Source organism: Ictalurus furcatus, chromosome 28, assembly GCF_023375685.1.
Source record: "Ictalurus furcatus strain D&B chromosome 28, Billie_1.0, whole genome shotgun sequence".
Classification (NCBI taxonomy): domain Eukaryota; kingdom Metazoa; phylum Chordata; class Actinopteri; order Siluriformes; family Ictaluridae; genus Ictalurus; species Ictalurus furcatus.
In genome coordinates this window covers 8,924,060-8,938,993 of record NC_071282.1, presented here as the reverse complement: position 1 = coordinate 8,938,993, position 14,934 = coordinate 8,924,060, and the positions used below count along the sequence as shown (strand labels likewise).

At 37.9% G+C, this 14,934-nt stretch overlaps 1 protein-coding gene across 3 annotated transcripts in view; it reads right to left on the bottom strand.

Annotated features, from left to right (window-relative positions):
• Nucleotides 1-506: 506 nt before the first annotated feature.
• The window catches only part of scai (suppressor of cancer cell invasion), a 115,400-nt gene continuing 100,972 nt past the window's right edge, over nucleotides 507-14,934 (bottom strand). For all 3 annotated transcript variants that reach the window (XM_053617567.1, XM_053617568.1, XM_053617569.1), the window contains one exon: nucleotides 507-6,596. In XM_053617567.1, coding sequence (XP_053473542.1) covers nucleotides 6,450-6,596 — 147 coding nt within the window. In that variant the 3' untranslated portion in view covers nucleotides 507-6,449. The remainder of the gene's footprint in view (nucleotides 6,597-14,934) is intronic.

Genomic DNA, 14,934 nt, shown 5'->3' with positions numbered 1-14,934 from the left:
TCAGTGAGTGTCATGCAAGAAAGTGGTGTCAGGTTTGGATTTATTCATTATATTTCACTTCCTTTTTTAGTCCAATCTCTATTTGTATTTGTTTTAAATCAAAACCCCTTTCACTATGTGCCTGTTAGAATAAAGCTATTGGATCTTCTATGTGTGGTCAGAGCCCTCATTGTCTCTGAACAGTTTCAGTGACATTTTGCAATAAACCTCAATGCAGAAATTTAAATGGAACTAGGCTGCAAACAGAAGTGTTAAATGTGCAGTTTACTGTATAATGTTAGAAAATGTTTCTAGAGCTATAATAACAGACAGTTGATTTATAATATTGCCATGCACTAGATCTGGCTAGATATTTCATTTAAGTTTCTATTTAAAATGTTCTAGCCCAAAAATTATCCCCCCCCCCGCCGGACAGACATACTCAACATGGTCCCTTTTCCTTAAAATGCAACTCATGAGAACTAGTTTCAGCAGAGGAGGTACGTTCCTACATTACAGGGAAGAGGTCGGGTCAATGTTTTAATTGCAGGTGCAATTCAACTCAGACAGCACAGGGTTAACAAAAAATTACAAATTGTTCCTTTAAGCCTGTAGAATGTCAACATAACTCAGCACAAATTAAACAAAACAATCATATTTTAATGATCTTAAATAGCATTCTGAAAAACAAAAAAGCTTGCATGTTTTGGTATGACATTTATCTTGTCCTTTTTTTCTGAAAAGTGCAATTTGGCAAAAGATAAGACAACCATAGGAAATGACTGAAAACATGACAGTTGGAGAATACAATTCAAGCTAACTGACAACTGTAATACCCCTTAACTTATAAAGAAAGAGTATTATCATCATTTTGTTACTTTTAAAACAGTAGGAACTGCTACAAAAGAAAAAACAAACCCATAGTAACCAAGCAATCCTTCAGCTTAACTTCTACAAACAAGGCATCAATGGCACCTTCCATCTCACTACCATGGTGTATATGCACATTAACAATAATAAAGGGTTGATAGCTAGATACTATGCATACTATCACAGATACTATGAAAACATATGTCACAGTTTCGGCAGGAAAATGCCCTAAATATAACTAGCCCACTTCAATATTTAGATGTAGGTTTTGCCATTTAGGGCCTGTGCTTTAGTTAGTCCCTGTCTGAAATTAATGCTTCTCATCCACTAAGTGCTACAGAATCTGTGACTTACACAAATGTCAGAAGATGACCCACAAATTTAGAGGGCTGGCTCATGTAATGCCAGTGTCCGACATGCTAAAAAAAGAGAAAAATTTAAATTAAGGTCAGGCAGACATGAGCATTAGGAAGTGGAGGAAACAGAGATGCCTTTCATCTGTTTGCAATTGCAGTGATGTATAAACCATTTCCTTTAGTGAATTAAAGATACTGTATACTCTACAAGGACAGGTTGGTGTATAAACTGTGCTGTGTCTGCAAGAGTGGGTTCAGTAACCCTGGCAGTGACAGGATCAATTAGAACCTTTTTTAGGCTGCAGATGGGTCTGTTTGGCAGTGATTTGTAAATATAATATGAGGGAAATATAATATGAGGAAACTCAATTTAGAGATACAATCCCCTCCAAAAGTTTTGAAACACAAGGCCAATTAATTTGTTTTGCTATACTGTACACTGAAGACATTCAAAAGATGAATATGGCATGATATATCAGACTTTCAGCTTTCATTTCCTGATATTTACATCTCGATGTTGTTAAACAGCTTAGAACATGGACCTTTTGCTTGAACCCACCCATTTTTCAAGTGATCAAATATATTGGAATATGTGGCTGGTGGTTAGATTTATTGATTAAACAATTAATAACTCTGAACATGTACTCTTAATTTGGACCCTGGGTTTTTGCCTGTGAAGACTGAATCTCTTGTTAAAAAGGATAAAGCATGAAGACCAGAGAGCTGTCTATGGGGAAAAAAGCAAGACAGTTTTGAAGCTGAGAAAAGAGGGATAAATTATCAGAGCTTTTGTATAAGCATTGACCATAGACAATACAGCAATTTGGAATGTCCTGAAAAAGAAAGAAACCACTAGTGTATTAAAAAAACAGACATCAAACAAGTCAGTCAGGGAAAACAACAGCAGTTGATGACTGAAAAATGACAAACCCCAAAAAAACATAACATCACCAACAACCTCTACAGGTCACAGGTATCACAATCCACCAGTCAGAAAAGACTTTGAGAGCAGAAACGTAGAGGCCATACCACAAGATGCAAACCACTCATCAGCAGTAAGACTCAGAAGGCCAGACTGGAATTTGAAAAGAAATGCAGAGATGAGCTACAAAAGTTTGGAACCAATATTAATCTCTACTTCAGTGATGGAAAGGCCAAAGTTTGGAGAAAGAAGGGACCTGTCAAGTTTTTAACACACCTAAATGTAAATCTCAATCAATTAAAACTGAAATTATGATTTATCATCTCACATTCATCTTTTGATCTCAAAAACAAAAGAATTGACCTTGTCATTCCAATACTTTCAGAGGAAACTGTAGCTGAAAATAAGCTAGCAGATGAGTTTGTGTCACAGATGTGTTTAAATATGTCAGAAGTGTAAAAAGTCACTGATTATTTAATAGAAATGCTGCCAACCTATGTTTTCAGAGCCTATGTTAACAGCCTGCTCTGTTCATACATATCCAATATGCCATCTGAAGCACATGAATCAGCAAGATGGAGTCTTGTAAACGTTGCAGATAATGCCATGGTTAAATGGCTCAATGACATGAAAGAGAAGTTACAACATAGATACTGGGGCCTTGTGCTTTCTAAGGGTAAAAATCTGGTGGTCCCTTGTGGCACCTGTTGGTCCCATGATGCAAGCCATAATGTTGTGTTGAACAAGGCTCACAGCTGTGTGTTTTTTGTTTGTTATGTAGTTTAACTTTCTGAGAATGTTTAGAAAAAGTATAGAGGTCAGACTTCATTAGAATAAAGTCCAATGCTATCATCACAATAAATAACATAATTAAAACCGTGACTTGAGAAATAACTAAAATAATGATCATGTCACAAGACAGCCTGGTTTATACCTGTCTGCAGGACAGGCAGATTCTAATGCTCTGTCTGCTCATTCATGAACACTGCACAAATTTGCAAAATGCAGTGGTTAATTTCCCCCCCCCCCCCACACATTAGGTACAACAAATAAGTCAGATGGACATATACACCTCTCTGCATCAAAATTCTTTATATACAGTCAGGTACATACATTTTGTACATTTGAACAAAATTATTGGAAGCAGATCCTTTAAGGCCTGTAAGTTGTGAGGTGGGGCCTCCATGGATTTTGTTTGTCCAGCACAACCCACAGATGCTTGATCGGATTGAGATCTGGGGAATTTGGAGGCCAAGTCAACACCTTGAACAATTTTTCCAGTGTGGCAAGGCACACTATCCTGATCAAAGAGGCCACTGCCATTAGGGAACATCGTTGCAATGAAGGGGTGAACTTGGTCTGCAACAATGTTTAGGTAGGTGGTACATGACAAAGTAACATCCACATCAATGCCAGGACCCTAGGTTTCTCAGTAGAACATTTCCCAGAGCATCACACTGCCTCCGCCAGCTTGCCTTCTTCCCTCAGTACATCCTGGTGCCATCTCTTACCTAGGTAAGAGACGCCCCTGGCTGTCCACATGAGTAATCAGAACAGGCCACCTTCTTCCATTGGTCCATGGACCAGTTTTGATGCACACGTGCCCATTGAAGGCACTTTCGGCAGTGGACAGGGTTCAGCATGTGCTACGCAGTTCCATACACTGCAAGCTGTGACGCACTGTGTTCTGACACCTTTCTATCATAGCCAGCTTTAACTTTTTCAGCTATTTTTGCTACAATAGCTCTTCTGTGGGATTAGACCAGATGGGCTAGCCTTCACTCAAAACTGCATCAATGAGCCTTGGCGCCCATGACCCTGTCACTGGTTCACCAGTTGTCCTTCTCTGGACCACTTTTGGTAAGTACCACTGCATACTGGGAACACCCCAAAAGACTTGCCATTTTGGAGATGCTCTGACCAAGTTGTCTATCCATCACAATTTGGCACTTGTCAAAGTTGCTCAGATCCTGCTTGCCCATTTTTCCTGCTTCCAACACTTAATATTTGGTTACAAATCCCTTGTTTACAATAGCTGCGTCAAACTGGCAACCTATTGACATCACCAAATTGTTGCATTCTTTTTTCCAGATTATACCACAGCTTCTTTCAGTTGTTGTTTGTTTTGAGGGGTTTTTTTCCCCTCCAGGAGGTGAAATGAATACTCAAGGTCTGGTGATTGATTTTCCACTTTTTTCCCTTGTTGAAGTCCTTGTATTGTATTGGCAACATGTTTTGGGTCATTGTCTTGCTGGATGATGAATTTCATTCCAATTAGATTGGATGCATATCTCTATAAATTGGCAGACAGAATGTTTCTCTACACTTATGAAGTCATTCTGCTGCTAGCATTATGAGTTTACATCATCAACAAAGATTAATGAGCTAGTTCAAGAAGCATCCACGCAAACCCAAGCCATGCTTCCTCCACTGTGCTTGAACGATGAGCTTGTATGTTTTGGATCATGGGTAGATTCTGTCTATCCTTTGGTAGAGTTTAATCTTGGTTCTACGACTTTTGTGGCTCATCTCTGTATTTCTTTATGAATTCCAATCTGGCCTGTCAATTCTTACTGTTGATGAGTGTTTTGCATCTTGTCAATGTTATGCATTTTGGGTTTCATATATGAGATATGTATATACATATATGCCAGTCAGCCATAACATTAAAACCAATGTGTAGCTCCCTCTTGTGCCACCAAAACAGCTCTGACCTGTATACAAACTATTCCTGAATAATTTTTGCAGTGTGGCAGGGTGCATTGTCCTGCTGAAAGAGGTCACTGCCATTAGGGAATACCGTTGCAATGAAGAGGTGTACTTGGTCTGCATTGTTTAGGTAGGTGGTATGTGTCAAAGTAACATCCACATGAATGCCAGGACCCAAGGTTTCCCAGCAGAACATTGGACCACTTTTGGTAGGGACTAACCACTGCATTTGGGAACACCCCACAAAACCTGCCATTTTGGAGATGCTCTGATCCAGTCGTCCAGCCATCACAATTTGGCCCTTGTCAAAGTCACGCAGACCCTTACACTTGCTTATTTGTCCTGCTTCCAACACATCCACTTCGAGAACTGACTCTTCATTTGCCGCCCAATATATCCCACCCCTTGACAGATGCCATGTAACGAGATAATCAATATTATTCACGTCATCTATCATTGGTTTTAATGTTATTGCTAATCAGTGTATATAGGTGTCCACCACACACATGGGTTTAGAAATCAGGTTGTAGGTATAGGTTATATGCACCACATACTAATAAGACATGCAAAACTGTTCATTGTTAATTTCATAAAATGCTATTGGCCCAAAAAAGGCAGTCAGTTTCAAACCATCTTCAGAAGGGCAGGTTTGAGTTCATAGTACACATGACACAATTGACGCATATAGATTGCAAGCAAAACATTGTAGTAAACAAGCCAAGATGTGCAAAAGACATCTGAGCGCCAAAGCAAACAACTGCATGTGTTGTCTGCGCTACTGACAAAACACATGAAAGTTACAGAAGAATAATGTGATGAATGACAAAACAGGAAATGATAGCTGTGCAGTATAAGATACAGATACTGCAATAAACTACATCACAATGGGATTTATGAAGATATTGCAGGTATCCTCAGTACATTTGTAGCTCTGACCAACTCCAGTATTACAATAACAAGTTAACAGGTTTTTTGCATGTTAAATTTTTCTTAGTTTTCTTTGTTAAATAAAGCTTTGTAGCTTAAAAAATGTAAGCAGTTTTTTAAATGTTCACCGGCAGTTTTGTTAGCAATCTAAACAGTGGGATAAATATAATTTATTGTGAAAATATTTTTGAGTATTGCAGTTTGATATTTTAGTCTCCAAGCCCTCGCTGTAGTTTTCTATGGAAGAATTTGAGAAGCAAACTATTAGTCAGTATTATTGTGAAGTTATTCACTTTTTCTTGATTGAGCTTAGGTGCTCTATATTTCACCTGTCTCCCTTCTAAAAGCAACAGCTGCCTTTAGCAGACTTAATGTCGCTGTAGCTGCACAATAACACATGCAGGTATAAAACAATATTCAATATTGTACTTTGGGAGCTATTTTACATGTAGCTGTGTAACTCTTTCCAATATATGTGAAAATGGCAAAAAAAAAAAAAAATTATAACTATCTGACCACAAAAATGAGACACTCTTAAATTGTTAAAAACTATCTAGATCTAAATATATAGAGGTAAAGTTAAACAAAATACCAGGAACTTCATTCGGGAGGACCTACAGACCAGGTTTGTGTGTGCGTCCATATGAGCATGTATGTCGGCACAGTGCTATTTTGTCACAAAGCAGTCAGTAGTTATCCAGCATTCCATCGACAAAGAGGTTTTGCACATCCAGCATGGCTGCCAGCTGCATTATGTGTTTCTGCAGTAGGTTGCTCTCCACCATCTCCTGTTTGGGCAGCTGGGGGTACGATTCTGGAAAACTCTGTGCTTCCTGTTTTACAGAGAAAACACACAGCCAAAATAAAGCCAAGCTTCACAGTTTGTGCTTGAACCTAAACACTTGCATTATTTAAGTCACAAAAAACAACTTGTGAAAACCTTAGTGTTACTTTACATTTATGGCATTTGTTGTTGCACAGAGTGAATTTCAACATTCAGTTACATGATCTGACAAACACCAAGTACTACATCCATGATCAAGACATGTTGACATGCAGGCACGTGGTTAATGTTCACTTTTATTCAGTAATTCAGTAATGTATTTACTTCTAACTAGTATATAACTAAATTCAACTAATAAGCTAAATTAACAAAATCAAAAAGGACTGAGCATTACAAACTGTAATAAATCTGTAAGAAAGTGGTGACCCTCTCTTTTACTTGTATTTTTTATTGTGAAATAGTGTGGCTCTCACAATTCCAGCTGAATTGTTTACATTCCTTGGTACTGGGGTGGAAACAATACTTAGAAATGATAAATAATTCAATTAAGTATAATGAGAAATCTTAGCAGAAATATCCAGGCAAAATGTTCGCAAGTTTAAAAAAAAAGAAAAAAAAAAAAAAAGCTGCTACTCTTAAGTATACTCAAGTATTAAAAAGTCAATATTTTGTATTGGTGAAAATAAGTAATAAATGTTTGTTTTCACCTGAAAACATGATATTACTTCAGTAAAACTGCTACACCATTTTGCCTCAAAACATCATCCAATCTCAAAAGTTTACTGCTCATACAGAGGGGTCCAAAAGGCTGAGACCACATTGAAAATCTGAGGATTTTTTTTCCCATTTACAGTTGGAAATAAACAGAAGGTTTTAGAATTTTTAAATATTTAAAACAAAGTAAATGTTCAATATATTGAATATTAAATACTAAGAAATTCTGAAATTCATGTAATTATATCAAAGATTTTACTTTTCACTCACATTGTTGTAAATAATATAATTTGTAATGAAAATTGTTGTATTAAATTAGAAAAGAATGCATAAGTATTTTCACTAGTGGTCTCAGACTTTTTAGCTGCACTGTATGCACTCTATGGACTAATGCTAAATAGTTTAATGGTGAAAGAGTTTCTCATCAAGCAATCTGGTGGACTTCAGTGATACACACAGGTCAGTCAGGTCCATAACTATTTGGACAGTGACATAATTTTAATAATTTTTCCTCTGTACACCACCACAGTGGATTTGAAATGAAGCTGTGATGATTGAAGTGTAGCCTTTCAACTTTAATTCAGGGGTTCAACAAAAACATTGCATTAGCCATTTAGGAATTACAGCCATTTTTGTAGAGTCCCTCCATTTTCACAGGCTCAAAAGTGATTGGACAAACTAACAATCATAATTATTAGGTTTTTTTAAATTCTTGGATGTAAATCCTTTGCAGTCAATGACTGTCTGAAGTCTGGAACCCATGGACATCATCAAATGCTGAGTTTCCTCCCTTGAGATGCTTTGCCAGATTTTTACTGCAGCTACCTTCAGTTGCTCCTTGTTTATGGGTCTTTCTGCCTTCAGTTATGTCTTCAGTAAGTAAAAAGCATGCTAAATTGAGTTGCTCAATCTGACATATAAGAACATTTAATTTATTTGCCTTAAGAAGCCCTTGGGTTGCTTTCGTGGTACATTTTGGTCATTATCCATCTTTACTGTGTGCTGTGTACTTTACTAAGTGCTGTGCTACCACTTTTGCAGCATTTGACTAAATATGAGCAGAACGTATAGCCCTATACACTTCAGAATTCATCCTGCTACTTCTATCAGCATTCAAACCATCAATAAACACCAGTGACAAAGTTCCACTGGCAGCCATACATGCAACTTTCTCCACATGTTTGACGGATAATGTGGTATGCTTTGCATCATGAGCCCTTCCTTTCCTTTTCCATACTCTTCTTATCATTCTGGTACAAGTTAATCTTGCATCAGAACTGGTCAGACTACTTTAGATGTTTTTTAGCAAGTCTAATCTGGCCTTTCTGTCCTTGTGTGTTACCAGTGGTTTGCATCTTGAGGTAAACCGTATGTATTTACATTCATGAAGGTGTCTCTTGATTGTAGACTTTGACAATGATATGTCTACCTCCTTCAGAGTGTTTCTGACTTGGCTAGATATTGTGAAAGAGTTTTTCTTCAACAAGCAATGAATTCTCCAGTCATCCACTTTAGTTGTCTTCTGGGGTCTTTCAGGCCTTTTGGTGTTGTTGAGCTTGCAGTGCATTCATTCTTTTTAAAAATGTACAAAATTGTTGATTTGGCCACTCTAAAGTTTCTGTTATCTCTCTGAAAAGGTGTATTTTGTTTATTCAGCCTAATGATGGCCTCCTTCACTTGCATCCACACCTTATTGGACCGCATATTGAGAGTTCCCATGAACAGCTACCAAATACAAATTGAAGACTTGGAATCAACTCCAGCCCTATGATCGCCCTAATTTATCATGAAATAACAATTGTCCAATTACTTTTGAGCCTGTGAAAATGAAGGGAATCTGTAAAAAAAAAAATGGCTGTAATTGCTAATCAGTTAATGCAATATTTTTGTTAAACCCCTTAAACTAAAGCTGAAAGGCTACACGTCATTGTCACTGTCCGAATACTTATGGACATGACTGTATTTGTAAATAATTTTGCAAACTATACTGAGCTTCCCCCTACTACAAAATGTAGGGCTATTCTATTTATATTCATGACATATAATTCATATAATATTAAGTCCATTTCACTTCTAGGTTATAACTCTAAAAATTTTGAAATTGCATGGGAGTGAACTTATGCAAGACACTTTAAATGGCAGTGGCAGCATTGAGGTTATGGCTTTAGGTTATTGCAGCCAGTTGTATTAGCTAAACATAAGACTAGTTGAAGGTAAGTGGCCACTACATTGGAGTTTAAACTGCTAAAAAACTTTGGTTATTCCATGCAGGCATTCATTAAGAACAGCTGTTTAAGTAAACCAACTCTGCCCCACTTAGGTTGATTGGCATGTGTCAGCCATACTGTTTACAAAATTTAAAGGTTTTTGAAAAATCAATAGGGTTCAGTTCTTGGACCCCTAATAAGAAAAATCCTTACAATTCCATTAAGGTTACAAGCACTTTGTGGTTGTACCCCTAAATACAGCCACAAGTGGCAATCTACGAGGTAAAAGCAAACTTTGCAATTAGCTCCCCAAAGTGCCCAGTGCTTGCCAGTTTTTGAAAGATAAACAGAATAGAGTTATCAGGTTTTGAGTACATCTGAATAATTAATTTTATATCTGTAGAGAGTCACTTAAAGATGAGCAGGAAAAAAATCCCATTCAAATATACTTTAATTTGATGTTGTAATACAGCTAAAAGTTTACGGGTGATACATTTTACATTCTTCTTACATTTCTGTTCATCCAATCAAGTACATAAATGTAAGAAGAAAAAAAGATCAAGAATCATGCTAATTCATCATTTGTGGTGACAATCACATGCTACACAAGGCGGTTAGCGGTATAAATAAATGTTGTGATACAGTGGTGCTTGAAAGTTTGTGAAGCCTTTAGAATTTTCTATATTTCTGCATAAATATGAGCTAAAACATCATCAGATTTTCACACAAGTCCTAAAAATAGATAAAGAGAACACAATTAAAACAAATGTGAGAAATATATTACACTTGGTCATTTATTTATTGAGCAAAATGATCCAATATTATATATCTGTGAGGGGCAAAAGTAAGTGAACCTTTGCTTTCAGTATCTGGTGTGACCCCCTTGTGCAGCAATAACTGCAACTAAAAGATTCCTGTAACTGTTTTTAAATAAACTCTTATCTGCATTTGCATCCATCCTAAGCTTCTTCATGTGGAATATGTGACATATGATCATGATGATCAAGGAGCTATCCAAAAAAACCTACAACTCCAGGAAAAAGTTCCATACACAGCCTAAGCAATATTGTCCAAAAAATGGGAATAAATATCCAGATGTGCAATGCTGATTGAGACATACCCCATAAAACTTGTAGCTGTAATTGCAACCAAAGATGAAAATTGTCCAGATGAGTGAATACTTATGCAAAAAATGTCTGATTTTTTGTGAAATAATATGGTAGACCATTAGTGCAAAACACTAACAAAAAAATGCAATGGCAAATTACAGTAAATTCCATAACAAATTAAAAGGTTAGGTCCTTACTGAACAACAAATGCTCGTTACTGATTGGACACAGCATATGACTATCACAAGTGAGAATAATTTTTTATTCTGTTATCTAGTTAGCCTAATGAAAGCTATTTAATACTAAATGACTTATTTTTTATAGTGAAGAGTAATTCTTACTTCTGAATATCTTAGCTTCATTTAGGCGGGGTTTCAGAGTTCACACACTCATACAAACTTGACGGTACATCTAAAATAACATCTTGAGATTATATGCGTTTGATAAAATGAACACAAAAAAATGCATTATTAGATTGATTTAGGCTTATGTTTCCTCTTACTGGAAACATTCTCCAGCTCTCCATTTTCCATGGTCTCTTAGATTGACACACACTGGGGCCAGTTAGCAATGAGTAGGTGCTGTTCAATAAAGACCTACATTTTCTGTTTTTGAGTTAATGTTGGTGTGATTTTGGTTTTGCCGTCATGTTTATGAATTTGCTGTAGTGTTTCTGGCTTTGCGGTCATGTTTCTGAATTTCCCATTATTATATTTTTATGCTGTTTTTTGCTGGCATGGTTTGGCTCCACTTGTCACTGGAAATCAATACAAAGAGTCCATTATCCTAACATTTCTATGCTGATGGGAGTGGTCTCTTCCTGGATCCAGAGGGCAGGAGGGATAACTGAATGGTTTAAGTATGAAAAGTCACACTTTACTACTCTGGCCTTCAGTTACCAGATCTCAGCTAAATAGAACCTATGTGAAATTTTGGTCCAGTGTGTTAGTCAAAGGTACAGTATCTCACAAAAGTGAGTACACTCCTCACATTTTTGTAAATATTTGATTATATCTTTTAATGTGACAACACTGAAGAAATGACACTTTGCTACAATGTAAAGTAGTGAGTATATAGCTTGTACTGTATAACAGTGTAAATTTGCTGTCCCCTCAAAATAACTCAACACACAGCCATTAATGTCTAAACCGCTGGCAACAAAAGTGAGTACACCCCTAAGTGAAAATGTCCAAATTGTGCCCAAAGTGTCAATATTTTGTGTGGCCACCATTATTTTCCAGCACTGCTTTAACCCTCTTGAGCATGGAGTTCACCAGAGCTTCACAGGTTGCCAATGGAGTTCTCTTCCACTCCTCCATGACGACATCACGGAGCTGGTGGATGTTAAAGACCTTGTGCTCCTCCACCTTCCATTTGAGGATGCCCCACAGATGCTCAATAGGGTTTAGGTCTGGAGACATGCTTGGCCAGTCCATCACCTTCACCCTCAGTTTGTTTAGCAAGGCAGTGGTCATCTTGGAGGTGTGTTTGGGGTCGTTAACATGCTGGAATACTGCCCTGTGGCCCAGTCTCCGAAGGGAGGGGATAATGCTCTGTTTCAGTATGTCACAGTACATGTTGGCATTCATGGTTCCCTCAATGAACTGTAGCTCCCCAGTGCTGGCAGCACTCATGCAGCCCCAAACCATGACACTCCCACCACCATGCTTGACTGTAGGCAAGACACACTTGTCTTTGTACTCCTCACCTGGCTGCTGCCACACACGCTTGACACCATCTGAACCAAATAAGTTTATCTTGGTCTTATCAGACCACAGGACATGGTTCCAGTAATCCATGTCCTTAGTCTGCTTGTCTTCAGCAAACTGTTTGCGGACTTTCTTGTGCACCATCTTTAGAAGAGGCTTCCTTCTGGGACGACAGCCATGCAGACCAATTTGATGCGGTGTGCGCCGTATGGTCTGAGCACTGACAGGCTGACCCCCCACCCATTCAACCTCTGCAGCAATGCTGGCAGCACTCATACGTCTATTTCCCAAAGACAACCTCTGGATATGACGCTGAGTATGTGCACTCAACTTCTTTGGTCGATCATGGCGAGGCCTGTTCTGAGTGGAACCTGTCCTGTTAAACTGCTGTATGGTCTTGGCCACCGTGCTGCAGCTCAGTGTCAGGGTCTTGGCAATCTTCTTATAGCCTAGGCCATCTTTATGTAGAGCAACCATTCTTTTTTTTCAGATCCTCAGAGAGTTCTTTGCCATGAGGTGCCATGTTGAACTTCCAGTGACCAGTATGAGGGCGTGTGAGAGCCATGACACCAAATTTAACACACCTGCTCCCCATTCACACCTGAGACCTTGTAACACTAACAAGTCACATGACACCGGGGAGGGAAAATGGCTATTTGGGCCCAATTTGGACATTTTCACTTAGGGGTGTACTCACTTTTGTTGCCAACGGTTTAGACATTAATGGCTGTGTGTTGAGTTATTTTGAGTGGACAGCAAATTTACACTGTTACACAAGCTGTACACTCATTACTTTACATTGTAGCAAAGTGTCATTTCTTCAGTGTTGTCACATGAAAAGGTATAATCAAATATTTACAAAAATGTGAGGGATGTACTCACTTTTGTGAGATACTGCATCTCTTTCTTGCTTTCAGAGCACATACCTGTGGCACATCTCTCTCTCTCTCTCTCTCTCTCACACACACACACACACACAGAATGTATATAGAGCCCCTTCCAAAAGTACTGGAACAGTAAAGCCAATTATGTTGCTTTAGCTATACATTGAAGACTGGAGCTCAAATGATGAATGAGATGCTAGATCAGAATTGCAGCTTTCATTTCCTCATATTTACATCTAGATGTGTTAAACAACTTTTTTGTTTGAACCCACCCATTTTGTCAAGTGATCAAAAATATTGGAACATGTGACTGATAGGTGTTTCTTGCTGAAAAGGTGTGCCATGTTAAATTGCCTGCTTAAAGAACAAACAGCTCTGAATGTCTACTTTTGGTTTGAGCCCTAGGTTTCATCTGTGAAGACTGCATTTGTTGTTAAAAAGGATAAACCAACATGAAGACCATAAAGTTGTCTATGGGAGAAAAGAAGCCATTTTGAAGCTGAGAAAAGAGGAAAAATATATCAGAGCTATTGCACAAGCATTGGGCATAGCCAATACAACAATTTGGAATGTCTTGAAAAAGAAAGAAACCACAGGTGTGCTAACAACCAGACATGGAACAGGTCGGCCAAGGAAAACAACAGCAGTTGGAGACAAACATTGTGAGAGCTGTAAAGATAAACCCAAAAACAACAGACCACTAAAACAGGCTTTGAAATAACAGGCGTCTGCAATGCCTTCTTCCTACACGGCCTACCTGTTGCTTAGAGAGTGAAGTCCCACGGGAGAGATTACAGACATATAGATCTTAGCCCAGTCCCATCTGGGGTGCCAAATGTTGGCTCAAATTTAGCCTATTACCCAAAAACACTTAAAATTCAACATAGAAGCAAAAACTCACATCTGTAAACCCAGTTGGAGATAGAAAAAAAGACACCAGCCGTGAGTGAGAAGAAGCAAGGGTCCAGATTTATTGGTTCCGTTCCACCACACGAGATCCACACCGATGAGAATTCTCAGAAGTGATCTGACACCCGGAGCTCAAGCTCCAGTATTTATACTGTATTTACACAGTAGATAACCAATATATTTCAGAAAGACTATGATATCAATACCAATAAGATTAAAAAAGAGCTCATCTACATTACCATTATGTTTTGAAAGAGGCTTATCAAATTTACCATTATGTTTTGAAAGAGGACTTTCCGAATACCATTATGTTTTGAAAGAGGACTTTCCGAATGCCATTAGGTTCGAAAGTGGAGAGAGACAAAACAATTTAGAGAGACCTTGGTCTCACTCTTATCTCACGGGGTCAGCTTGACTCAGCTACCCTTATAAATGGCTCCTCATGGTTTTCTCTTAAAATTAAGGCCTTCCTTGCGAGACAAGAATCTTCACCATCTGAATTATGAGTAAGTTACATTTTTCTGTATTTCTGGTTTATAATTTATTTTCATATTTGCTATATATATCTCTATTTTATATATAGTTATACTGCTTGCAAAATGGTTTACTGTACTTCCTACTTCATAATATCATTATATTACCCTTCTACTATCCTACATATCCTACTACTCTTTATTTTTATAAAGAGTATATATTTTATTATTATAAGATATTACCCTTATAATATCTTAATACTCCTTTTTATTACAAAGTTATAATGTTATGTGTGTGTGTGAGAGAGAGAGACAGAGAGAGTGTGTGTGTGTGTGTTATGTCTACATGCCTGCCCTTGACTGTACGAGAGTGTGTGTGTGT